Source organism: Lepisosteus oculatus, chromosome 7 (genome assembly GCF_040954835.1).
Source record: "Lepisosteus oculatus isolate fLepOcu1 chromosome 7, fLepOcu1.hap2, whole genome shotgun sequence".
Lineage (NCBI taxonomy): Eukaryota > Metazoa > Chordata > Actinopteri > Semionotiformes > Lepisosteidae > Lepisosteus > Lepisosteus oculatus.
The window spans coordinates 2,122,059-2,149,141 of record NC_090702.1 but is presented as its reverse complement, the minus strand read 5'-3'; the positions used below and the strand labels follow the sequence as shown (position 1 = coordinate 2,149,141).

Here is a 27,083-nt window from a genome sequence, read left to right as displayed (position 1 = left end):
GAGAAAGAGCGCCCCCCTGTGGCGGCCCAGGAGAAGTACAATAGGAGTGAGACGCCAGCCTATTAATATTAATAATAATAATAATAATAATTGCTTACAATTATATAGCGCTTTTTCTGGACACTCCACTCAAAGCGCTTTACAGGTAATGGGGATCCCCTCCACCCCCACCAGTGTGCAGCCCCACCTGGATGATGCGACGGCAGCCATAGTGCGCCAGAACGCTCCCCACACACCAGCTCTCAGTGGGGAGGAGAGCAGAGTAATGTAGCCAATTCACAGAGGGGGATTATTAGGAGGCCATGATTGGTCAGGGCCAATGGGAAATTTGGCCAGGACACTGGGGTAACACCCCTACTCTTGTCGAGAGACACCCCGGGATTTTTAATGACCACAGAGAGTCAGGACCTCGGTTTTACGTCTCATCCGAAGGACGGCGCCTGTTTACAGTCTAGTGTCCCCGTCACTATACTGGGGCATGAGGACCCACACAGACCGCAGGGTGAGCGCCCCCTGCTGGCCACACTCACACCTCTCCCAGCAGCAACCTTAGTTTTTCCCAGGAGGTCTCCCATCCAGGTACTGACCAGGCTCACATTTTATAGGCGTACATTATGCGTCCTATTGGTCAGAAAACTGCTGATCCGCAGGACGAGTTGTTGAAACCGCGCGATTCGTTTTTCCAACCACAGCGTGGGGCTGCATCGAATGTCAGGCTGGAGGAAAAATCCGCGAGAGTTTGTTTCTTTCTCTCGAAAATGTTTCTAACGAAAGACTCGGGGAGAAACGTTGGCCCCGTCATCTCCCCTTCCAGCAGGGTGAGGCGAACCGGGGGGGGGGCTCGAGATCCGACTCGCCTGCAGCCGCAGTGTGTGACTCTGAGCGTTTTCTTCATCGCGAACGGAGTCACTGGAGTCCTCAGCATCGCCTTTGGGGGGCAACTGCAGAGCTATTTTCATATTTCGGGGGTCAGGAAGAATCAGCGTTGACAAGCGCATTTCAGACCGTAGTGAAAGTCAGATGTACCACAGTAACTATTAAAACCCCCCCCCCCAATTTACAGCACAGAACGGAGGACACGTCCAGGTCCGCGCCGCGCCGGGCTCTGCGATTCAAAACCAGCGAGAGCTCCGGTGGGGTGAGGCGGGCCTGTGACTCTGTGGACAAGCAGGCTTGTGAATCGGCTCTTCTCCTCCAGCAGAAGTATCGCTCTCCACCGCCAGGCGGCCTCACTGACACGTACTGCACGTTAACTCTGCCTGCAGGTCACCTGGGAACACTCCTGCGGCGACACGTCCGCTGCACAGCCTGTCCTTGTCCACTCGTCCATCACAGCGCCTCAGCCAGTACAGGGACTAGTGAGCAGGAAGGGCCGCCTCACCTCGCAGTTCTCACTAACTCCCCCCTCTGGCCAGTGGAGAGACCAGGGCTTTCTCACAACATCAAGTTCAACAGCCTGTCCTTGTCCACTCGTCCATCACAGCGCCTCAGCCAGTGCAGGGACGAGTGAGCAGGAAGGGCCGCCTCACCTCGCAGTTCTCACTAACTCCCCCCTCTGGCCAGTGGACAGACCAGGGCTTTCTCACAACATCAAGTTCAAGTTCAAATTTATTGTCATTACACTTATATACATGGTATATGGTATAACGAAATGCTATTTAGCTAGCTCTCGGACATAAGTAGTACAAAGAGAAAAAAAACAACAACAACAACAATACAATTTTGTAGCAAAAGAAAGACAGAGACAACAGGCAGTGTGCAAAAAACAACAACAGACGATGTGCAAAAAAACAACAACAGGCGATGTGCAAAAAAACAACAACAGGCAATGTGCAAAAATATGCATCAACAGAATGAAATAAAGGGATAGAAATGATGGGGACTGAGCTTTTGACAAGTGTGGTAGAGGTAGATTTTCAATGTGTGTTTGGGTTTTTGGTAAGAGAGAAAGGAAGAAGGCACTGTCATTCATTTCTCACTTCATTTGTCATTCCAGCCATATACAAGTGCACAGTGAAACGAAATATCGTTCCTCCTGGTCCACAGTGCAAATACAGACAGGACACTGACATGGTATTATTAGTATTAGTATTATCAGCAGTGGTTTGCGCTATGTGTATCCTGTCTATAATGTCTAAGACAGGGTACACTTTTCTCTCTTGTCTCCTGTAAAACTGCTGTACTGTCTTCTCTGTTGCTAATGTCTTTCTTCCTTGTTGCTTTGCTGTTCTGATTATTATTATTTTATTTCATAGCACAGGACAGCATCCTCACAATCCACAGTGTTACTTTCAGAGTCATTTTTTTGGATCTTGTGCTGTTTGTGCTTTGTATATAAATACTTTACTTAGAAATGTTGTGGTATCATGTTTTTTAAGCCCGTTTTGTCTGGAATGTGTTGACAGCCCTGGGGGATGTATGAAGTGTTTTCAACTGATTTGGAGTGTGCCCTTAAAACCCAGTTAATAATAATAATAATTGCTTACACTTATATAGAGCAGAGTAATGTAGCCAATTCAAAGATGGCCCCCAGTCGAATAATAAAGCTTAACTTAACATTTTAAAAGAGATGTAAAGGTGGTAAAGGTGTATTTACAGACTATTTCAAATTGTAAAAACATGACAGCAGGCCTTATCTTTATTTACACTGTTTAAACTTTTTTTCATCATATTTCTTTGTATTGTAATATGTACCCCTGACGGTGTTATTGATATGTTGCATGTACTCTTGTTTGTTTTGTATGTCTCCTTTTTGTTGATTGTATTATTGTTCAAATAAAAAAAATAAAAAAAAGTTTAAAGTTTAAAAAAGACCCTCCGGTCTGACGTCACGACCCGAGGGGGGGGCAGAGGATTGTGGGGTTTGTAGTTCCGGCGGTGGCGGGGGACGTGACGTCACGCGGACTCGCTGCGGGCAGGCTGAGCGCCCTGTTTGAAGCGCCTTTTCTGCAAACCCACAGGGGCTGGAGAGTCGGAGGTGGGGGGATCGTAGGCGTACGAAGCGGAGCCGTTGAGAGAATTCAGGGGGAATCTAGCAGAAACCTGCTGCTTTCACCAGCGCGGAACAAAGCAAAGCAAAGCAGAGCAGAGCAGGCATCTGGCTGTGGTCGTGGGGCTCGCTTCTCTTTTTCTCTCTCTCTCGCTGCACAAAAGTCTCCTGCCGGGCAAAGCTGGACTGGAGGTCCGGTCCTCACCTGTGCAGCCGTCTCAGGTTTCAGATGGGTGGCGGCGTGCTCCCCAGCGCCGCCCCGCCTCCTTGTTTTGTTGCGGAAAAAGTCCCGTCTCTGGTGTTGGCGCACGTCTAAAGGGGTTGCTGCACCCGGGAGAAGCCACTGCGAGCCGGAGCCGTCTACCCCCCCCCCCCCCCCCCACGCCCGTCCGGATCATGTCCGCCTGCCCGACCCCCCGCGAGGGAGCCGGGCCCGGGCCGAGCCGCAGCCGGGCGGAGGCGCGCCGCCCGCCGGCTGCGTGGCCAGGCGAGTGCGGGGCTTGCGGGGCGCCGCTGGGCCCCGAGAGGAGACCGCAGCTGCTGCCGTGCCTGCACTGCCTGTGCCGGGGCTGCCTCTCGTCGCCGCCCGCCGACTGGGAGGACGGTGAGTCCCAGCAGCAGATCAGTGTGTGGTTGTGGTGGTGGTGGGGGAGAACCAGCGTTGAAAATGGACGCCGTGCCTCTGAAGTTATCGAGAGTTTTCTGTTAGTGTTGACTTTTGCCCGGGAGGGAAAGTTATTTTTTTTAAAACAAAAAGTTATGAACCTGCCTATGCGAATATTTAATTGACACCCCCCGATGTTGTTACCCGAAAGAGGATCCGTTTTAAATCGTTTCAGAGAAGGGACGCGTTCACACAAGAGACGCCCCGAAAAAACTAAACAAAAAAAAAAACAACTCCCGTAGCCAGAGCTGCACGGAACCCCGACAGTTGATTTATTTTGCGTTTGTTTTACTGGTTATATTCTTTTTTTATTATTATTCTTGTAAACAGCTGCAAGGTTTTGTTAGTGGGAGGCAGAAAAGCTGTAGAGGGTGTTGTACCTGTAGACGGTTTTGTTTTGGGGTGTTTTATTATTATTATTATTATTATTATTATTATTATTATTATTATTATTATTAGTGTGTTTCGGGGCTGCCTTTGACTCTCGCTTTCCGGGATGCTGTGCATATACAGGGGAGAGGGTCCCCCCTTTCTGGGATCGGGGTAACCCTTCTAACCCCCCCCGGCGAGTCTGGCTATTTCTCTCACCGTTTGGCACGTCCGTTCACACCTCTTGCCGTCTTCCCAGGCGCACACGCACACGGTCTCAATATACTGTCAGGAAGTGAAGGTTTCAAGTCCATCACGGGTTGTAATAATTAAGGACTCACACCTCTAGAGCGCCTGTCTGGACCCTCCACTCCGAGCTCTTCCCAGGTCAGGGGGAATCCCAGTACCCCCACCAGTGTGCAGCCCCACCTGGATGATGCTCCAGTCCTCTCACACACACCAGCTCTCAGTGGGGAGGAGAGCAGAGGGATGGAGCCAGTTCAGAGAGGGGGGTTATTAGGAGGCCATGAGGGGTAAAGGCCAGGGGGGGAATTTGGCCAGGACACTGGGGTAACACCCCTACTCTTGTCGAGAGACACCCTGGGATTGTTAATGACCACAGAGAGTCAGGACCTCGGTTTTATTATTAACACCCCTCTCTCTCTCAGTGCAGTGTTAATGTACTGGAGTGTCCAGTCAGTGTGTCTGTATGAACCCCTCTCTCTCTCAGTGTAGTGTTAATGTACTGGAGTGTCCAGTCAGTGTGTCTGTATGAACCCCTCTCTCTCTCAGTGCAGTGTTCATGTACTGGAGTGTCCAGTCAGGGTGTCTGTATGAACCCCTCTCTCTCTCAGTGCAGTGTTAATGTACTGGAGTGTCCAGTCAGTGTGTCTGTATGAACCCCTCTCTCTCTCAGTGCAGTGTTAATGTACTGGAGTGTCCAGTCAGTGTGTCTGTATGAACCCCTCTCTCTCTCAGTGCAGTGTTCATGTACTGGAGTGTCCAGTCAGGGTGTCTGTATGAACCCCTCTCTCTCTCAGTGCAGTGTTAATGTACTGGAGTGTCCAGTCAGTGTGTCTGTATGAACCCCTCTCTCTCTCAGTGCAGTGTTAATGTACTGGAGTGTCCAGTCAGTGTGTCTGTATGAACCCCTCTCTCTCTCAGTGCAGTGTTAATGTACTGGAGTGTCCAGTCAGTGTGTCTGTATGAACCCTCTCTCTCTCTCAGTGCAGTGTTAATGTACTGGAGTGTCCAGTCAGTGTGTCTGTATGAACCCCTCTCTCTCTCAGTGCAGTGTTAATGTACTGGAGTGTCCAGTCAGTGAGTCTGTATGAACCCCTCTCTCTCTCAGTGCAGTGTTAATGTACTGGAGTGTCCAGTCAGTGTGTCTGTATGAACCCCCCTCTCTCTCAGTGCAGTGTTAATGTACTGGAGTGTCCAGTCAGTGTGTCTGTATTAACTCTTCTGTCTCTTTTAGTGGCGGTGTGTCCAGAGTGCCCAGTCTGTAAGCAGACCTATACTCTCAAGGAGGTTACAGACAACTACCTAATAAGGGATACTACTTCAGGGTCAAGGGGCGGGCCAGCCAATAAGGTAAGAGGAATAGGACAAGAGTTGTTCAAAATGCTCTGGGTCTTCTCCGATCCTCTGTCTGTCCATCTGTTAATGACTAATCAACCTCCGTAAATCCATTCTGCTATGATTCTTATATTTCGATAATTATTCGCCTTCGTTACTGATACCAAAAGTGTTATGTCACATAATCAAGGTCACAGTAAAGTGTAGATTGTCCCAGATTTCGCTTGTCATTTTGTATTAACATCTCTCTCTCTCAGTGCAGTGTTAATGTACTGGAGTGTCCAGTCAGTGTGTCTGTATGAACCCCTCTCTCTCTCAGTGCAGTGTTAATGTACTGGAGTGTCCAGTCAGTGTGTCTGTATGAACCCCTCTCTCTCTCAGTGCAGTGTTCATGTACTGGAGTGTCCAGTCAGTGTGTCTGTATGAACCCCTCTCTCTCTCAGTGCAGTGTTAATGTACTGGAGTGTCCAGTCAGTGTGTCTGTATGAACCCCCCTCTCTCTCAGTGCAGTGTTAATGTACTGGAGTGTCCAGTCAGTGTGTCTGTATGAACCCCTCTCTCTCTCAGTGCAGTGTTAATGTACTGGAGTGTCCAGTCGGTGTGTCTGTATGAACCCCTCTCTCTCTCAGTATAGTGTTAATGTACTGGAGTGTCCAGTCGGTGTGTCTGTATGAACCCCTCTCTCTCTCTCTCCAGTGTGGGGGCTGTCAGGACACTAATCTCAGTGGCTGGTGTGTACAATGTGGGGAGGGCCTCTGTGGTCCTTGCGCCCAAGCGCATCGCCGAGTTCGGGTGACCAGGGACCACACGGTCCTCACGGAGAGCAAGGGAGTTCGTGAGTATTAAGCCTCTCGCTGCGGCATTTGACTCTTAACGTACACGAAAGTCACGTGTAGCCCATCGGCATTAAACCCCTCTGCCTTTCCTCCTAGGTTCTGCCCCCACACTGTTCTGCCCTGCCCATAGGGAGGAGCCTCTAAAACTCTTCTGCGTCTCGTGCGATCAAGTGACCTGCCGGGACTGTCAGCTGACTTATCACAGACACCACAGGTACCCTTAAACATTCGCGTTTGCGCCATACCTCAAGACAGCAGTGTCCCCCAAGAATGTAGTTACAAGGGGGGTAACACCTGGTTTTGCTGTCAGCATTTCCAGCTTCAAAGCAAAGGGATGTTTGCTGAGATGTAGGAGGTCCAGATTCCAAGATCAAAGCTATCGCCGGGTTTACCTTGGTTTTTTTTGTCAGTTAATGGTGTTTTTGGGGGAAAATTATTTGAATGTCCATCAGTAGTCCAGGAAGACACCATATACGAGAGGGAGAAGAAGAGAAATTGGAGGCCAGAGCCCCTTGTTCCGGATCACCCAGAAAGGCCAGGCTGGAGCTGAGTATTTGAACCTTGTGAAGAGAGCCTGCTGTTCTGTGTTTTTCTGGGGAGCTTAGATTTCCTGTGTGAAGAATCCCTCGGTTAAAAACGTCCTCTCCTGGTTAGTGGGTGCGTGTTTAAAGGTAAGGAGGCAGGTTGTCGTTCATGTGGTGGCTTCTGGGCTTGCAGAGAGAGAGATTTAGCCGCAGGTTGTGTTTCTAGTTTACAAGTTAGCTTATGTCTTCTTTTGGCCTCTGTTGTGTAGGAAGGAGGCCTGTTATTTCACTTAGAATTAAAGTGTTATGAAAGATTTCGAATCTTTGTGTGCCTTGACCAAGCAGCCACTGGTAACCTCCCAGCCCCGAAAAGCTGTAGGATCCAAACCAGATCTGTCTTACCAGCGCGGAGTTTAAACTCCTCAAAGAAGCTGGGACAACAGCGCTTTTGAGTATAAAGCTTCACTATTCACATTATAATTCTCGAGAGTCTGTTATTCCAAAAAACAGGTGTCTTATGTTTCGTCTGCGATTGTAAATGCACATCTACTAAGCAGCCATATCACCCTGCAACTCACAACTGGCAACCCACTGAAGCTAAGCAGGTGTGAGCCTGGTCAGTACCTGGATGTGAGACCTCCTGGGAAAAACTAAGGCTGCTGCTGGGAGAGGTGTGAGTGGGGCCAGCAGGGGGTGCTCACCCTGCGGTCCATGTGGGTCCTCATGCCCCAGTATAGTGATGGGGACACTAGACTGTAAACAGGCGCCGTCCTTCAGATGAGACGTAAAACCAAGGTCCTGACTCTCTGTGGTCATTAAAAATCCCAGGGCGCTTCTCGAAAAGAGTAGGGGTGTAACCCCTGGCCAAATTTCCCATTGGCCCTTACCAATCATGGCCTCCTAATAATCCCCCTCTATGAATTGGCTTCATTACTCTGCTCTCCTCCCCACTGAGAGCTGGTGTGTGGGGAGCGTTCTGGCGCACTATGGCTGCCGTCGCATCATCCAGGTGGGGCTGCACACTGGTGGTGGTGGAGGGGATCCCCATTTCCTGTAAAGCCCTTTGAGTGGAGTGTCCAGAAAAGCACTATATAACTGTGAGCAATTATTATTATTATTATTATTATTATTATTATTATTACTTGCGTCTGAGAGTCAATGGGATTTCATAATACAAGGCTTAGAACGTGCACTCTAGACTGTACCACATTATAGTCGCTGTGTATTTGGGCTCTGAAGATATTAACTCTGATTTTTGTAATGCCTGGGTGAGTTATCATTCTGTGCTCACAGCACATCACTTCACAGATGTGTTCTATTGCGTTGTTTGTTTATTATGCATGTTTTGGTTGTAGCAATACATTTTGCATTTAGAATCCGCATGCGAGACTGAAAGTTAATCTTCAATCGCTTCTTTAAATGTCGTTAAGTACTCTCGCAATTTTACCTTTTACAGTTTATGGTTGTTGCAGCAAATTAAAGCCCCAACATCTCCAGCTGCAGGCTCTGATTTAAGAGTGGAATATTTGGTAACAGACTGTTTTTTTTTCTGGGTGGTCAGGACGTTGGGTCTCTGGGCCTCCTAATGTGAAAGTTTGGACATAGGGTAACTTGTGATGGAATCATTCTTCGCTCCCTGTCCGAGGAGTCTTTTATATCTTAAACGCCTGTGTCTTGTAACTTCCTGCTCCAGCATTTGTGAAAGTGTAGAGTTCCGCTTTTGGCTGTATTCGCTGAACTGTCACGTAGTTCATGTTGCAAGGCGTAACAGCCCCGTGTTCCTGGCAGGGTCACACAAACAATGACGAACTTGCTTGACTCCTTCCTCACGTGCGTAACCATACTTCTGTGGGTCTTGCTTGACAAAACCTGGTTCCCCATCTGCACATGCAATAGAGGTGTTTTCTGCTGCATGAACACCAGAGTTGCTGCCTTTTCCCCGATACTCCACTTGTGTGTTGTATGTTTATATTCTTAGGGTTTTTTAGTGTGTATATTGTCACTGTTGATAAATAGATACTTTATTGATCCCGTGAGGGAAATCGCAGTGCAACAGCAGCATTAACACAGACAACACAAACACAGTGTAACGAATGATACAATAATAATTATACAATACAACCAGTACAGTGAGAAGCGCACTAGGAAGAGTGACTCACAGTCCAGAGCACACAAAGAACAAACCAGTGCACAAAAAAGTCGTATTGCACAATATGACTTTAAATATAAATGAATTGCACAGGTCCCTGGCGTGTATTACACAAAAACAGTTTTAAATGGGAAAGGAAAAAGCACAGATGGATCAGTCAACTGTTCAGTCCAGAAACAGGTCACTGTCGGTGTTGCCTCTGCCCAGACGCAAGGTGGGTGCGTCGTACAGTCTTGTGGGAGAAGGCCAGAATGACCTCCTGTAGCGCTCCCTGTCGCACCGGGGGGTCGGATCAGTCTATTGCTGGACGTGCTCTTCATTTCCGCAAGCCTGTCATAGAGGGGCTGGGAGCCGTTGTCCATGATGGCCTCTATGGTGGACACCATTCTCCTCTCGGCCACTACCTCCGAGGGGTCCGGGCCAGACCCAGACCCAGTGACAGAGCTGGCTCTCCTGATGAGCCTGTGTTAGAATCCCCTGCCCTAATCCCAGAGCCCCAGCACCCCACTGCGTAGGAAAATCGCCACCACCGACTGACAGAACATCTGTAGCATCTTACGACACGCACTGAAGTCGGCTCTGACCCCGCTCGTAAATATTAGTTGAACCCCCGTGTCCCTGAGTCCTTGCTCTTTTCGCAAGCTGTGCCAGGGATTGAGGAATAGGTATATTCACCCCCCCCGTCGTTTGTCACAATATATTGTAACCAAACCATATTTCCCGTCCTCGCCAGGTATCAGTTTGTCGAGGAGGCCGTCTCCTCTCAGAGGCAGCACATTCTCTCCCTGCTGGAGCATGTGAGACAACAGCACGAGCGGGTGAAGAAGATGATCCTGGAGCTCGATCTAAGGTCTGTGTGCCTCCTGGGTTTTCCTTTTTGTTTTTTGGCACTGCCGATATCCCAGCCCCACCGGCTTCTCTGTCCGCCAAGAGAAACTGTGGGGATACAGCGCTCCTCGCTCTCCTCTTCCTGAAGGAGCAACAGGCACGGAGCTGGCCAGTCGGGATTGTACCCCAACGGCGGCGGCGTTAGTCTTGCGCGTCTGAGGTCGGGGCTCCCCGACACCGGTCCTGGAGAAAACGCTGCGTCCTGGGGTTCGGGTTTCCTGCCCCAGCCCAGTGTCTTCATCGGGGGAGAGCCCATTTCCGTTTCGGGTCCGGGCCGGATTGGTCAAAAATGCCTTTGGCCCTTTAAAGGTCAGGAGGCGTGGGGAAACTCTGGATTGGGGATACCCCCTATTCTGGGTTTTCAGATACGCTGCCTGAAGGGGAACCAGCTTGCTTTCCTTCCAGGAAACGTGCATCACTCCTGCTGTGGGCGCGGTCTCTGAGCAGCAGGGTCACTCAGACTGTAGCCCTCTCCTTTGCCAGTTTGTCCTTAATTGGGCAGCGGGCGTTTTTAGTCATCGATCGCGGCCGGGGTGTCGAGGAGAGGCTGCCGAAATGTGCTCGTGCTGGGTTTTCTGGCGCCGGCGCTCTCGAAAGTCGGGGTCTCTGCTTGACCGTGAATGAGGTCCAGTCGGGCAAGAGGGGGGGCCCCCCCGCTGGGCAGTGAAGCCCTCGGGTTAGCACTGGAGGTGTAGAGCTCAGCTGTCCGAGGTCAGCGCCGTCTCTGTGAACTGCAGGACGTGCTCTTGCCGGTCACACTGACTGGACACTCCAGTCCCAGTGTTCCCAGTAACCACCACGTCTTCCAGTACAGTCCCAGTCCTCTCGGTAAACACCAAGTCTTCCAGTACAGTCCCAGTCCTCCCAGTAACAACCACATCTCCCAGTACAGTCCCAGTCCTCTCAGTAAACCCCAAGTCTTCCAGTACAGTCCCAGACCTCCCAGTAACTACCACATCTCCCAGTACAGTCCCAGTCCTCTCAGTAAACACCAAATCTCCCAGTACAGTCCCAGACCTCCCAGTAACCACCCCCACCTCTCCTGGTACAGTCCCAGTTCTCAGTGTAACCACTGCTACACCCTCTCCCAGTACAGTCCCAGCGATCCCGGTAAACACCTCCTTTCCCAGTACAGCTCCAGTGCTCCCAGTAGCCTGCAGCTCCTCTGTCAGTTCTGTCCCCCTGCTGCCAGTAACTACCACCACTTCTCCCAGTACTGGAGGCGCAGAGCTCAGCTGGCACGAGAGCCGGGCAGAGATACCCCTCCCCCCGTTTCGGATTCCGGAGAAAAACGTCCGGATCCGCCCGGGATCCGGTGGGATCCGCCAAGCAGAGCCTTGTAAACCGGAGGGGCTCCCTACAGGCAGGGGTGGCGGGAGAATCCACTGAGGGGTGGTGCAGTGCACCATTGAAGATCAACATGTCAAACAGGGGGTCGGGTCCTGATGGGTGATGCCGCGCGCGCGATCTTTTCTCCTTGACGTAACGCGAGAGCCGCTGCCGGCTCGGTGCGCTGAGCCTCTGTCTGCGTGTGCGCTGCCCCCCCCCTCCAGGCTGGGCGAGGTGGAGAAGACGGAGAAGAGACTGGGGGTCCAGACGAAGGCGCTGGTGGTGCAGCTCTGCAAGGCCGTCCTGAAGAGGAAGCAGGACCTGATGCAGGAGGTCAAGGTACTGGCGGACTGGACTGGACTGGACTGGACTGGACTGGACTGGACTGGCCTGCTCTCCACTGGACTGGACTGGACTGGACTGGACTGGCCTGGCCTGGCCTGGACTGGCCTGCTCTCCACTGGCCTGGCCTGGCCTGCTCTCCACTGGCCTGGCCTGGCCTGCTCTCCACTGGCCTGGCCTGGCCTGCTCTCCACTGGCCTGGCCTGGCCTGCTCTCCACTGGCCTGGCCTGGCCTGCTCTCCACTGGCCTGGCCTGGCCTGGCCTGGCCTGGCCTGGACTGGCCTGCTCTCCACTGGACTGGCCTGGCCTGGCCTGGACTGGCCTGGCCTGCTCTCCACTGGACTGGCCTGGCCTGGACTGGACTGGCCTGCTCTCCACTGGCCTGGCCTGGCCTGGCCTGGCCTGGACTGGACTGGCCTGGACTGGCCTGGCCTCAGACTGGCCTCAGACTGGCCTCAGACTGGCCTCAGACTGGCCTGGCCTGCTCTCCGCTGGCCTGCAGTGTCCAGGTGACTTGTTCCGGGGGAGCGACAGTGTCGGTGGTAACAATGCGCTGTGTGTGTCCCTTGTTCTTGCCAGAGTCTGTGTGACTGGCAGCGGTGGGAGCTGTCGGAGAGGCAGGCAGCCCTGCGGAGACTGGGGGACCGGCAAGAGCACGCCCTGCAGTTCACAGAGACGGCGCTGACCTCGGACAGCAGCACTGCGCTGCTGCACTGCAAGAGACAGGTACAGCTGCTGGCGCACTGCGAGAGATGGGTGCAGCACTGCAGCACTGCGCTGTCGCACTGCGAGAGACAGGTACAGCTGCTGTCGCACTGCGAGAAACAGGTACAACTGCTGTCGCACTGCGAGAAACAGGTACAACTGCTGTCGCACTGCGAGAGACAGGTACAGCTGCTGTCGCACTGCGAGAAACAGGTACAACTGCTGTCGCACTGCGAGAGACAGGTACAGCTGCTGTCACACTGCGAGAGACAGGTACAGCTGCTGTCACACTGCGAGAGACAGGTACAGCTGCTGTCGCACTGCGAGAGACAGGTACAGCTGCTGTCGCACTGCGAGAGACAGGTACAGCTGCTGTCACACTGCGAGAGACAGGTACAGCTGCTGTCACACTGCGAGAGACAGGTACAGCTGCTGTCGCACTGCGAGAGACTGCTACAGCTGCTGTTGCACTGCGGGAGATGGGTGCAGCACTGCGCTGTCGCACTGCGAGAGACTGCTACAGCTGCTGTCGCACTGCGAGAGACTGCTACAGCTGCTGTCGCACTGCGAGAGACTGCTACAGCTGCTGTCGCACTGCGAGAGACTGCTACAGCTGCTGTCGCACTGCGAGAGACTGCTACAGCTGCTGTCGCACTGCGAGAGACTGCTACAGCTGCTGTCGCACTGCGAGAGACTGCTACAGCTGCTGTCGCACTGCGAGAGACTGCTACAGCTGCTGTCGCACTGCGAGAGACTGCTACAGCTGCTGTCGCACTGCGAGAGACTGCTACAGCTGCTGTCGCACTGCGAGAGACTGCTACAGCTGCTGTCGCACTGCGAGAGACTGCTACAGCTGCTGTCGCACTGCGAGAGACTGCTACAGCGCTGCAGCACTGTTGGGGATTTTATTCCACTTGCAAGGTCAACATGTTGGAGCACGAAACCAGTGCAAGAGCTGGGAAACAAACAGCTCAAATGAATCGGCTGATGGTTAAGTCAGCGAAGGGTTTGATGGTGTTGCTGAGGGCTGGACTGGACCAGAAACCAGCAGGTGTGTGTGTGGATCACCAGCCCCAGGACTGGGAACCCCCTGCTGTAAACTGTAGTTCACACATTATATTGTGATCATTGCAGCTCCCACTGTCTGGTCTGTGCAATTTAATTTAATCTGCGTGCTGCGCAACCTGCACAACATCCACACCCTGCAGGAGAATCATTGCTGTGTGTCCTGCGCTCTTGAAAACGACATCATCCCTCCCTTCTCTCTGTAGATCCAGTCTGAGTTACAGAGGTTGCTGTCCCAGCAGCTGCAGGGCGGGGGCGTCGTCTTGGACCTGAGATTACAAGTGGATCTGGAGGCCATGGACGCTTGTCTCACTCGCTACGGTCAGTGCCTGCCGAGTGAGCAGGGTGGAGCTGTCCTTGCTCTCTTTCGATTTTCAGAATCGACGGCCTTGATTGCGCTGGAATGTCTCTCTCACGCAGTCTCGTTTCTTCTCCCCCAAACCCCCCCCCCCACCCTCTCTGCAGCTAAAGTTGGGAGCAAAGACGTTGGTGCTCAGTCTCAGGGCCCCGGTGTAGCCAGTACAGGCCCAGAATTCAACACCCCGTACCCCAGACCCGTCACAACCCTCCCAAGAAATAGCGCTGCCTGCTTCTCAGCAGCCAGAAATCTCTATCCCAGTCCAGTCCCAGTGCTCCCAGAAACCACCACCACCACCACCACCTCTCCCAGTACAGTCCCAGTCCTCCCAGTAAACACCACCTTTCCCAGTACAGTCCCAGTCCTCCCGGTAAACACCACCTTTCCCAGTATAGTCCCAGTGCTCCCAGAAACCACCACCACCACCTCTCCCAGTACAGTCCCAGTGCTCCCAGTAAACACCACCTCTCCCAGTACAGTCCCAGTCCTCCCAGTAAACACCACCTTTCCCAGTACAGTCCCAGTCCTCCCAGTAACTACCACGTCTTCCAGTACAGTCCCAGTCCTCTCAGTAAACACCAAGTCTTCCAGTACAGTCCCAGTCCTCCCAGTAACTACCACATCTCCCAGTACAGTCCCAGTCCTCTCAGTAAACACCAACTTTCCCAGTACAGTCCCAGACCTCCCAGTAACCACCACCACCTCTCCCAGTACAGTCCCAGTGATCCCGGTAAACACCTCCTTTCCCAGTACAGCTCCAGTGCTCCCAGTAACCTGCAGCTCCTCTGTCAGTTCTGTCCCACTGCTGCCAGTAACTACCACCACTTCTCCCAGTACTGGCCCAGTGCTCCCAGTAACCAGCACCCCCTCTCCTAGTACAGTCCCAGTTCTCAGTGTAACCACCACCTCTCCCAGTACAGATCCAGTGCTCCCGGAAACCACCACCCTCTCTCCCAGTCCAGTCCCAGTCCTCCCAGTAATTACCACCTCCTCTCCAATTACAGTCCCAATCCTCCCAGTAACCACAACCTCCTCTCCCAGTACAGCTCCAGTCCTTCCAGTAACCACCATCACCTTTTCCAGCACAGTTCCACTATTCCCGGTAACCACCATCACGCTCTCTCCCAGTACAGGCCCAGTACCCCCAGTGACCTCCAGCCCCTCAACCAGTACAGTCCCAGTGCTCCCAGTAACTGCCACCTCCCCTCCCAGTGCAGTCCCAATGCTCCCAGGATCCACCACCTGCTCTCCCAGTACAGTCCCAGTGCTCCCAGAATCCACCTCCCCCTCTCCCAGTACAGTCCCAGTGCTCCCAGTAACCACCACCCCCTCTCCCGGTACAGTCCCAGACCTCCCAGGATCTACCTCCTCCTCCTCCTCCTCCTCTCCCAGTCCAGTCCCAGACCTCCCAGGATCCTGCAGCTCCTCTGTCAGTTCTGTCCCACTGCTGCCAGTAACTTCTCCCAGTACTGGCCCAGTGCTCCCAGTAACCGGCAGCTCCTCGTCCCGTCACCACAAAGCAGACTTGCCCTCCCCAGACCCCCAGGTGTTCAGCCGACTGGTTAAGTACTTGAGGTCGCAGGCGGTTCATCTGGGGAACCACCACCCCACCCTGCCCGGCTCGCGTGCGGACCCTCCGGACCCCCGGCCCTGCGGCGGCGGCGCCGCCCAGCTCGTTCCCTTCTGCGGGCGGCAGGCCGTCTCCCTCCCCCTCGGCGCTGTCGGGACGGGGCCGGACCTGGCTGTCCCGTCCCCCGGATACCCGGTGAGTCCCCCTGGGTGCGGATCTGTAGGGGTTCGGGTCCGAGTTGATTCTCCGAATCTCGCTGAGTAGGCCGGATACCGCAGAAACCGAGTAGATGAGTCAGAGATTATAATAATAATGAATAATTCCTTTCGCTTCTATAGCGCCTGTCTGGACCTTCCACTCCGAGCTCTTTCCAGGTCAGGGGGAATCCCACTACCCCCACCAGTGTGCAGCCCCACCTGGATGATGCTCCAGTCCTCTCACACACACCAGCTCTCAGTGGGGAGGAGAGCAGAGGGATGGAGCCAGTTCAGAGAGGGGGGTTATTAGGAGGCCATGAGGGGTAAAGGCCAGGGGGGGAATTTGTCCAGGACACTGGGGTAACACCCCTACTCTTGTCGAGAGACACCCTGGGGTTGTTAATGACTGTATGAACCCCTCTCTCTCTCTCTCAGTGCAGTGTTAATGTACTGGAGTGTCCAGTCAGTGTGTCTGTATCACCCCCTCTCTCTCTCTCAGTGCAGTGTTAATGTACTGGAGTGTCCAGTCAGTGTGTCTGTATGAACCCCTCTCTCTCTCAGTGCAGTGTTAATGTACTGGAGTGTCCAGTCAGTGTGTCTGTATGAACCCCTCTCTCTCTCAGTGCAGTGTTCATGTACTGGAGTGTCCAGTCAGTGTGTCTGTATTAACCCCTCTCTCTCTCAGTGCAGTGTTAATGTACTGGAGTGTCCAGTCAGTGTGTCTGTATGAACCCCCCTCTCTCTCAGTGCAGTGTTAATGTACTGGAGTGTCCAGTCAGTGTGTCTGTATGAACCCCTCTCTCTCTCAGTGCAGTGTTAATGTACTGGAGTGTCCAGTCAGTGTGTCTGTATGAACCCCCCTCTCTCTCAGTGCAGTGTTAATGTACTGGAGTGTCCAGTCAGTGTGTCTGTATGAACCCCTCTCTCTCTCAGTGCAGTGTTAATGTACTGGAGTGTCCAGTCAGTGTGTGTGTCTGTATGAACCCCTCTCTCTCTCAGTGCAGTGTTAATGTACTGGAGTGTCCAGTCAGTGTGTCTGTATGAACCCCCCTCTCTCTCAGTGCAGTGTTAATGTACTGGAGTGTCCAGTCAGTATTAACTCCTTTCTTTTGCAGACCTCTCCTAGACCCAGCTCTGTGCTGGTGTGGAAGACTCCCGAATGGACAGGGATGGCCAGCAGTCCCCCTGTGTTCATGCCCGTCCCTCAGACCATACTATACAAGACTGTCACTCCCATGTTGACAATGGGCACCCAGCAGGTCTTCTACATACAGCAGGTCAGCTTGCCTTCTCCCTTTGTTTGTTTGTTTGTTTGTTTGTTTGTTTGTTTGTTTGTTTGTTTGTTTGTTTGTTTGTTTGTTTGTTTGTTTGTTTGTTTGTTAAAAAAACAAATCCCTGAAATATTGACATTTCTCTTGTCATCCCTTTGGACACACTTGCCCCCTCCCCTCAGGCTGCCCCCCAACCCCAACTCCTGGCGTCCCGAGGCACGCTGGGAAGTTGTCTGCCCGTGTTCGTCCAGCAGCTCCCGGCCAATCAGCTCCGAGCGCTGGGGAGCCAGCGGCCAATCGCGGCTCAGCTCGGCGAACGGACCCCCCGGCTCAGGGAAGTCGGCGAAGACGTGCCAAGCCCGAGGGGCGGGCTGCAGGTGGGTGGTTGGAGCACGCAGACGCAGTACTTTTACCTGTGCTCCGAGAGGAGGCATAGGAAGCGTATGCCAGCAGCCAGATCACCCTGCAGCTCCCAGCTGGCAGCCCCCACTGGAGCCCAGCAGGTGGGAGCCTGGCCAGTACCTGGAGGGGAGACTCCTGGGAAAGCTGAGGCTGCTGCTGGGAGAGGTGTGAGTGGGGCCAGCAGGGGGCGCTCACCCTGCGGTCTGTGTGGGTCCTCATGCCCCAGTATAGTGACGGGGACACTAGACTGTAAACAGGCGCCGTCCTTCGGATGAGACGTCAAACCGAGGTCCTGACTCTCTGTGGTCATTAACAATCCCAGGGTGTCTCTCGACAAGAGTAGGGGTGTTACCCCAGTGTCCTGGCCAATTTCCCCCCTGGCCTTTACCCCTCATGGCCTCCTAATAACCCCCCTCTCTGAACTGGCTCCATCCCTCTGCCCTCCTCCCCACTGAGAGCTGGTGTGGGAGAGGACTGGAGCATCATCCAGGTGGGGCTGCACACTGGTGGGGGTGGAGGGGATCCCCATTACCTGTAAAGCGCTTTGAGTGGAGTGTCCAGAAAAGCGCTATATAAGTGTAAGCTATTATTATTATTATTATTATTATTATTATTATTATTATAGTGGGTAATTCTGGTGTCCACGTTGTGGGGAAAGAGGGACCGCAGCCTGGCCAAGGGATAACGTAGTCATTCCCTTTCCTTGTCTCCCTCGCTGGGGCAGGAGGTGAGAGAGGTGAAGGAGGAGGAGGAGGAGGAAGAGGAGGAACCGGTGAAAGAGAACCTGAATGGGCGGAAAGAGGAGGAGGAGGAGGAGGAGGAGGAGGAAAACCTGACGGGGGAGAAGGGCAAGGAGCCGAAGGACGAGGAAGACCTGCAGGAAAACGTGCCAGAGGAGAAGGGCGAGGAGCAGCCGAAGGAGGAGGAGGAGGAGAGGGGGACAGGACGTGCCGGGAGTCCGGGTGAGTACGGATTGCGTCTGTCCGTCTGTCCCCCAGGCCCCCCCCCCTGCACCGCAGCGCAGCCGAGAGAAGCAGGACGGCGAAGGGTCGGGGGCGCGCCGGCCCTGGGGTGCTGCGTCACCCCCTGCCAGGCTGAACAGGAGGCAGGATCAGGAGCCGTCGGAAACCCCCCTGACCCGCCCACGTCTCGTCCCACATCGGTGCCCACCCCCCCCCGCCCTGTCCTGACCCTTCCTCTCCCGTCTCTTGCAGGCGGAGACGCGCTGCGCTCGCCGGTCAGCAGGTGAGGTGTGATCTCGGCTGTGCGAGGGCTCGCTGCCTGGGTGGGCACCCTGATGAGTCCACACCGCGACACCCCAATACGGGACACAGGCAAACAGGGCTACAAGAGATCTGTCCGATCTTCTTCTTTTTTAACTCGTATTCAGGAGAGGGTTTGCAGGGGAGCTGGAGTCTATCCCAACAAGCAGTGGGTGCAAGGCAGGGTACACTCTGGGCAGGACACCAGTCCATCACAGGACACACACACCAGGACCAGGGCCAGTCCATCACGGGACACACACACCAGGGCCAGTCCATCACGGGACACACACACCAGGGCCAGTCCATCACGGGACACATACACACACACACCAGGGCCAGTCCATCACGGGACACACACACACACACACCAGGGCCAGTCCAACACGGGACACACACACACACACACCAGGGCCAGTCCAACACGGGACACACACACACACACACCAGGGCCAGTCCAACACGGGACACACACACACACACACTCTCATACCAGGGCCAGTCCATCACAGGACACACACACACACACACACACACACACACACTCATACCAGGGCCAGTCCATCACAGGACACACACACACACACCAGATCGGACATCTCCTCAAGCTTGCATTCCCGAGAGAACGGGCTCTTGTTGTTGCCTTTATCCGAGCTACAGTAGGCTCACAGGACCTCTGTGCACATGGACGTCATTTTTATACTTCAGCGTATTAAGCAGAACACAACAGGGTCTTACCTGTATTTCATAATCTGTAGTAACAAATGTTGTGAGTGTCTAACTTCATATGTGGCATGTCCACAATATAGAGTTTCCGTGTGCAAAGAGTGCTCTATGATTGTTCCAGACACCTCCTCCCTTTAAACCAGCAGGCCGTGGGCGGGACTTAAGTGACATCATGAGTGACAGGCAGCTAAGCGACTCACAGGATTGAAGGAACCCAGGAAGTAGCCGGGGTGGGGGGTTATGGGAAATGTAGTTCAACAGCGCAGGACCTTGTTTCCGAGCTGCACAGACGGTCCCCGTCCAGCCCTCTGTACTAACGCGCCTGCCTGCTGCCTTCCCTCAGGATGCCGGTCCCCCGCGTCCGTCTTTTCCGCCTGCCTGTGGAATTCCCATCGGATGGCCCCCTCCCTCAGTTTCGCATCGTCACCCTGCCGAATGATCCCCGGTGGATCCTGGAGCAGATAACGGAAGAGCCCGACACCGGGGTGAATACCGTCCTCTCCTGAGTCCCACTGTGATGTCCCTGTGGTGTGCAGTATGAACCCCTCTCTCTCTCAGTGCAGTGTTAATGTACTGGAGTGTCCAGTCAGTGTGTCTGTATGAACCCCCCTCTCTCTCAGTGCAGTGTTAATGTACTGGAGTGTCCAGTCAGTGTGTCTGTATTAACCCCTCTCTCTCTCAGTGCAGTGTTACTGTACTGGAGTGTCCAGTCAGTGTGTCTGTATGAACCCCTCTCTCTCTCAGTGCAGTGTTAATGTACTGGAGTGTCCAGTCAGTGTGTCTGTATTAACCCCTCTCTCTCTCAGTGCAGTGTTAATGTACTGGAGTGTCCAGTCAGTGTGTCTGTATTAACCCCTCTCTCTCTCTCAGTGCAGTGTTAATGTACTGGAGTGTCCAGTCAGTGTGTCTGTATTAACCCCTCTCTCTCTCTCAGTGCAGTGTTAATGTACTGGAGTGTCCAGTCAGTGTGTCTGTATGAACCCCCTCTCTCTCTCAGTGCAGTGTTAATGTACTGGAGTGTCCAGTCAGTGTGTCTGTATGAACCCCTCTCTCTCTCAGTGCAGTGTTAATGTACTGGAGTGTCCAGTCAGTGTGTCTGTATGAACAGTAGTGTTAATGTACTGTAGTGTGTGTATTAACCCCCCTCTCTCTCTCTCTCTCTCTCAGACCGGCTCCCTGGTAACCAAGGAGGTTCCTGGACCGGGCAGTAGCCCTCCGCAGCTGCCCTCTCGCTCCGCGCGGCGCCCCCCTGTGGGGAACCACGAGCGCTGCGCGGTCTGCGGGACCCCAGATCGCCTGGTGCTCTGCGCCGAGTGCCGGACAGGCTTCCACAGACACTGCCACGTGCCCCCGATCCCGAAAACGAAGAGGTGAGGAGGGGGGAGCGGAGAGCCAGGTGTGGGGGAGGAGGCCTAGCAGGGAGAGGGGGAAGGGAAGAGATTGAACGGGCCTTCCCTGGGACGGCTTTTAAACCAATTTACAACCTTTGATCTTCCGATCGAAGTGTGAGTCAATTCAATTCAATTCAAGGTGCTTTATGAGCATGACCGATGGGTGCAATCAGTGTTGCCAAAGCAAATACAAATAATAAAATTAACAGGGAACAAGACAAAAAATAGAAGTAAAATAAAATCTACAGACATGTTACAGACATTTACAACAAAGACATATTATAAAATATTGACATATACTGTAGGCGGCTGGAGCATTATTGGGAGACGGACTCACTGTTCCTCAGGCTGGGACAGGAGATCACATACTGGGCTGCCAGATCAACTGAGTTCCCTCCTCCCTCTCCCAGTAGGATTGGGACCTGTTGTGATTCTGGCAGGTGTGGGAACTCTGGGATTAGATTTCTGAATTTCGGGAAGAATGTTTCTCTAATCCCAGAGTATCTGTCACAGTGCAGTAGGAAGTGCACCTCTGTCTCTTTTTCTCCCCGCTGGCAGTGGGAGCACAGCCTGTCCTCTCTGGGCAGCCAGGTCTGCCTGTGTCCAGTGTGTGTGTCCAGACTGAGGTCACTGAGCCTGTCCTCTCTGGGCAGCCAGGTCTGTCTGGATTGACCTCCTCCTCTTTCCTGCAGAGCCCAGTGGCAGTGCATGCTGTGTCGAGACCTGTCCGATGTGGGAGATCACTACAGTGGGGAGTTCCCAGGCAAGCACACCTGCCTGGCCGTTCCTGACCAGCGGGTGAGGCTCTCTTCCTGCTCCCTCTCTGACTGACCTTCCAGCTCGCTGCCGAAGAGCCCAGAGCAGTTCTTCCGTCTGTTTTTTCAGCCAGGAATAATAATAATAATTAATAATTATGAATTAACCTTTGCTTGTTCCTCGACTCTCTCCCCGAGCTTTTGTTGATGTCTGGGTTTCTCGGTGCTTGGGATTTGGGTGCTGCAGGTTTGTGCTCGACAGTCATTTAAAAGGCTACTGGCTAAATGAGCTGAGAGGTTAGAAATCTGTTTGACAGCACCAGCAGGTCTCTTTGTGTGCCTGTCTGTGTCTCCCATCAAACACACCTGTCTGACCTCACGGTGAGGTGCTGTCTGTGTCTCTGTGTACCTGTCGGTGTCTCCCATCAAACACACCTCTTTGATCGCACAGTGAGGTCCTGTCTGTGTCTCTGTGTACCTGTCGGTGTCTCCCATCAAACACAACTGTCTGACCACAGAGTGAGGTGTTGTCTGTGTCTCCCATCAAACACACCTGTCTGACCACAGAGTGAGGTGCTGTCTGTGTCTCTGTACCTGTCTGTGTCTCCCATCAAACACACCTGTCTGACCACAGAGTGAGGTGCTGTCTGTGTCTCTGTACCTGTCTGTGTCTCCCATCAAACACACCTGTCTGACCACAGAGTGAGGTGCTGTCTGTGTCTCTGTACCTGTCTGTGTCTCCCATCAAACACACCTGTCTGACCACAGAGTGAGGTGCTGTCTGTGTCTCTGTACCTGTCTGTGTCTCCCATCAAACACACCTGTCTGACCACAGAGTGAGGTGCTGTCTGTGTCTCTGTACCTGTCTGTGTCTCCCATCAAACACACCTGTCTGACCACAGAGTGAGGTGCTGTCTGTGTCTCTGTACCTGTCTGTGTCTCCCATCAAACACACCTGTCTGACCTCACGGTGAGGTGCTGTCTGTGTCTCTATGTACCTGTCCGGTGTCTCCCATCAAACGCACCTGTCTGACCTCACGGTGAGGTGCTGTCTGTGTCTCTGTGTACCTGTCGGTGTCTCCCATCAAACACACCTCTTTGATCACACAGTGAGGTGCTGTCTGTGTCTCTGTGTACCTGTCGGTGTCTCCCATCAAACACAACTGTCTGACCACAGAGTGAGGTGTTGTCTGTTTCTCCCATCAAACACACCTGTCTGACCACAGAGTGAGGTGCTGTTTGTCTTGTGTACCTCTCTGTGTCTCCCATCAAACACACCTGTCTGACCTCTTGGTGAGGTGCTGTTTGTCTCTGTGTGCCTCCTATCGCCTGTCCCTTCTCTCACATTTTGTTTTCTACCTCCTGCAGAAGTGTGAGCACCTCTTGCTGGTGCTGATGTGTAATACACACAGCTCTGCGCTGCACAGGAAGCCTCAGGTTAGTACTGTACATTACTGCTAGTAATAGTAGCCACCCCCTAACGACTCTGCTACTGTACCTTACTGATGATGTGATAGTGTAACGTACTGCCACTTTAATAGTTAGCAGCCATATCGCCCTGCAGCTCCCAGCTGACAAACCCCACTGGAGCCCAGCAGGTGGGAGCCTGGCCAGTACCTGGAGGGGAGACTCCTGGGAAAGCTGAGGCTGCTGCTGGGAGAGGTGTGAGTGGGGGCCAGCAGGGGGCGCTCACCCTGCGGTCTGTGTGGGTCCTCATGCCCCAGTATAGTGACGGGGACACTAGACTGTAAACAGGCGCCGTCCTTCGGATGAGACGTAAAACCGAGGTCCTGACTCTCTGTGGTCATTAACAATCCCGGGGTGTCTCTCGTCAAGAGTAGGGGTGTCACCCCAGTGTCCTGGCCAAATTCCCCCCCTGGCCTTTACCCCTCATGGCCTCCTAATAACCCCCCTCTCTGAACTGGCTCCATCCCTCTGCTCTCCTCCCCACTGAGAGCTGGTGTGTGGGAGAGGACTGGAGCATCATCCAGGTGGGGGCTGCACACTGGTGGGGGCAGTGGGATTCCCCCTGACCTGGGAAGAGCTCCGGGTGGAGGGTCCAGACAGGGGCTATACTAGTGTGAGGGATTACTATTGGGGTGTATGGTGTTGTACTGGAGTATACTGTGTTAATATACGGTTGGGTGCGCTCACGCTGGCGTGTTTTTCCCCTCGCGGTCTCTTCCAAGGTCTCCCCTCGCTCCTGTCACTACATCGACGTGGCTCTGATTCGCGGGCGGTTGCTACGGAGACTGAGTCCGCCGTACCGCACCCCAGCGGAGTTCGTCTCGGACATCTGGCTCCTTCTGGGCAATCTGATGGCGAGCTCGGAGGTATGGCGGCCGACCCCCTCCCCGGCCGCGCCATGCGCTGAAAGCAGGAGGGCACAGGTTGATCCCTCTTCTTTTTCTCCCCCCGCCTCCTCCTCTCGCCCCCCCCCCAGGACCCGCGCTCTGTCCGAGAACTCCAGGGGTGCTTCCGGCGGAGGCTGAGCGAGGTCTTCGGGAACAGCTTGCATCCCAAGCTCATGAGGCCGCCCAGCTACTGGGAGAGAGAGGAGGGTGAAGGGGAGGGGGAGGGCGAGCAGCAGCAGGGGGAGGAGGAGAGAGGAGGGGGCGGAGCCCCGGGGGAGGAGGAGAGAGGAGGGGGCGGAGCCCGGGGGGAGGAGAGAGGAGGGGGCGGGGCCCGGGAGGAGGAGAGAGGAGGGGGCGGGGCCCCGGAGGAGGAGGAAGATAGCAGAAGGGATGGGGCCCGGGAGGAGGAGAGAGGAGGGGGCGGGGCCCGGGAGGAGGAGAGAGGAGGGGGCGGGGCCCGGGAGGAGGAGAGAGGAGGGGGCGGGGCCCGGGAGGAGGAGGAAGATAGCAGAAGGGATGGGGCCCAGGAGGAGGAGAGAGGAGGGGGCGGGGCCCAGGAGGAGGAGGAAGAGAGCAGAAGGGATGGGGCCCGGGAGGAGGAGAGAGGAGGGGGCGGGGCCCGGGAGGAGGAGAGAGGAGGGGGCGGAGCCCCGGAGGAGGAGAGAGGAGAGGGCGGGGCCCGGGAGGAGGAGGAAGAGAGCAGAAAGGGTGGAGCCCAAGAGGAAGAGGAGGAAGAGAGCAGAAGGGGTGGGGCCGAGGAGGAAGAGAGCAGAAGGGGTGGGGCCCAGGAGGAGAGGGGAAGGGGTGGGGCCCAGGCAGAAGAGGGGCGGGGGAAGAAAAGAAGGGGTGGGGCCCAAGAGAAGGAGGGGAGGGGACAGAAAAGAGGAAGGGGTGGGGCCAAAGAGAAGGAGGGGAGGAGACAGAAAAGAGGAAGGGGTAGGGCCCAAGAGGAGGAGGGACAGGAAAGAGGAAGGGGTGGGGCCCAGGAGAAGGAGCGAGGAAGGGACAGTCCCCAGGAGGAGGAGGAGGAGAAGAGAGGGAGGGGTGGAGTGCAGGAGGAGGAGGAGGAGAGGGGCAGGGGCGGAGCCCAGGAAAAGGAGCAGGAGGGGGGCAGAGCCCAGGCAGGAGAGGGGCAGGAACAGGAGGAGGAGGGGAGGGCACAGAAGACAGGAAGGGGCGGGCCCCAGGAGGTGGGCGGAGCAACTACAAAGAAGAAGGAGGAGGTGGGGCCGAAGGAAAAGGTGAAGATGGTGAGGGTGGTGAGGATGGAGGGAGAAGAGAACGGACCCCCGGTGAAGAGACTGAGGCTGACGATGATCGTGAGATAGAGAGGGCCAAGCACCAGCAAGTGCACCGACGCAGCGCGTCTGACCTACCTCAGTCCATTTCAGTATTGGAACGCACGTGTGGAAGATGGAGTCCGGATCGCACACGGGTGTACGTTATCGTCACAGTTAGTCTAGATAACTCATAACACTATTTGCAAATTGTTTTTTTTTATCTGTTGTTGAATTAAAAGTGGAGAATACTTGCGATGCAGTTGCAGCCCTGGGTGATTCCCTGTTGCTTGCCCCAGCTCCCCCACAAACCTGAATCGTCCCCTCGCCCCCCCCAAACCTCCCAGCTTCAGTTCGGTTTGTCATCTGATATGGCCAGCAGCCAGATCACCCTGCAACTCACAACTGGCAGCCCCACTGAAGCTCAGCAGGTGGGAGCCTGGCCAGTACCTGGAGGGGAGACTCCTGGGAAAGCTGAGGCTGCTGCTGGGAGAGGTGTGAGTGGGGCCAGCAGGGGGCGCTCACCCTGCGGTCTGTGTGGGTCCTCATGCCCCAGTATAGTGATGGGGACACTAGACTGTAAACAGGCGCCGTCCTTCGGATGAGACGTCAAACCGAGGTCCTGACTCTCTGTGGTCATTAACAATCAGGGTGTCTCTCAACAAGAGTAGGGGTGTTACCCCAGTGTCCTGGCCAAATTTCCCATTGGCCCTGACCAATCATGGCCTCCTAATAACCCCCCTCTCTGAACTGGCTCCATCCCTCTGCTCTCCTCCCCACTGAGAGCTGGTGTGTGGGGAGCGTTCTGGCGCACTATGGCTGCCGTCGCATCATCCAGGTGGGGCTGCACACTGGTGGGGGTGGAGGGGATCCCCATTACCTGTAAAGCGCTTTGAGTGGAGTGTCCAGAAAAGCGCTATATAAGTGTAAGCTATTATTATTATTATTATTATTAATCTGCACAGGTGCCATGAGGTGCTTATTTGCATGCATCAGCTCCAGTACAAAAACAACAAAGGAAACCACAAAACATCAGCACATGCATCTTAGGCCGGGGGGGAAAAAAACGTCAAGAGTTCGGTAATCTGACAGCTTGTGGGAAGAAACCGTTTCTGAATCAGGAGGTTCGTGCCTTTCTGCTCCTATAACGCTTCCCGGAGGGAAGGGTGGAGAAGAGGCGGGAACCAGGGTGACTGGTGTTCTTGGCGATACTCCCAGCCTTCCTTGAGGCTGTAAAAATGAGCAGTAAAAATGTCTGACGTAGAGGGGAGCTGCTCTCCGGTGAGGGACTGGGCCGGCCCGCTCACCCCCTGTAGCGCCTTTCCGGGTGATTACCCCACTGTAATCGCACTGTAAAGGTGGGGAGCGGGGCGAGGACGGGCCGAGGACAGGCCGAGGTCTTCCAACGGGCTGAGGAAGTGGAGGCGTACCGGTGCGTTGTTTCGCCGTGAGCTCCGGGCATCCCACGAGCTTCTGTCCCGCTGATCCAAAACGCGGTTTGGGTTCCTGATATCGGGGCCCCTTCGCCGAGTTTCAAAAGGGCGCTTCGTCCTGGTTATCCTGGCTGTGGGGGGTGTGTGTGTGCGCGCGCGTGTGTGTGTGTGTGCAGTGCATTGACAGGGAGGGAGTGGAGACGAGCCAGAGACCTGAAGCACTCTGGGGAGGGGGGCTATTGAAGCTCAGCTGTGAACAAAACGTGTTTTTGTTCACCCGAGCGACGTAGACGACGTTGTGTCACCAGTCTTCCTGCCCCCTGTAGCGCCAGATCGCTGGGGCTGCTGCAGGGGTGTGGAGAGAGGGATGGGTCGCTGTGTTCGACGGCGCCCTGCCCAACCACAGCCTGTTGCAGACCTAGAATCCAGGGGTTCCCAGTGCTGGGGCTGGTGATCCCCACACACACACACACACACCTGCTGGTTTCTGGTCCAGTCCAGCCCTCAGCTACACCATCAAACCCTTCGCTGACTTAATCATGATAAGAGCGCAGGTCACACAGCAATGTTTTGCAATGATTCTCCTGCAGGGTGTGGATGTTGTGCAGGTTACGCAGCACGCAGATTAAATTAAATTGCACAGACCAG

The 27,083-nt window shown here is 54.4% G+C and overlaps 1 protein-coding gene across 1 annotated transcript; it reads left to right on the top strand.

Moving 5' to 3' along the window:
• Positions 1-2,888: 2,888 nt before the first annotated feature.
• On the top strand, positions 2,889-25,260 carry LOC138240685 (tripartite motif-containing protein 66-like). The gene is made up of 19 exons (XM_069191763.1): positions 2,889-3,593; positions 5,500-5,615; positions 6,297-6,435; positions 6,533-6,650; positions 9,843-9,959; positions 11,551-11,665; positions 12,249-12,395; positions 13,646-13,760; positions 13,905-15,562; positions 16,680-16,841; positions 17,018-17,212; positions 17,962-18,199; positions 18,452-18,482; positions 19,569-19,710; positions 20,393-20,595; positions 21,309-21,414; positions 22,740-22,808; positions 23,561-23,704; positions 23,815-25,260. The coding sequence occupies exons 1-19, from the start codon at positions 3,386-3,388 to the stop codon at positions 25,051-25,053; spliced, it is 5,262 nt and encodes a 1,753-aa protein (XP_069047864.1). The 5' UTR covers positions 2,889-3,385; the 3' UTR covers positions 25,054-25,260.
• Positions 25,261-27,083: the final 1,823 nt, after the last annotated feature.

Excerpts from the sequence above, each read along its gene's own strand:
- LOC138240685 (XM_069191763.1), top strand. The coding sequence starts at position 3,386 with ATGTCCGCCTGCCCGACCCCCCGCGAGGGAGCCGGGCCCGGGCCGAGC. Across the intron at positions 6,436-6,532 it reads CACGGAGAGCAAGGGAGTTC|GTTCTGCCCCCACACTGTTC; the intron begins GTGAGTATTAAG and ends CTTTCCTCCTAG. Across the intron at positions 17,213-17,961 it reads GCCCGAGGGGCGGGCTGCAG|GAGGTGAGAGAGGTGAAGGA; the intron begins GTGGGTGGTTGG and ends TCGCTGGGGCAG.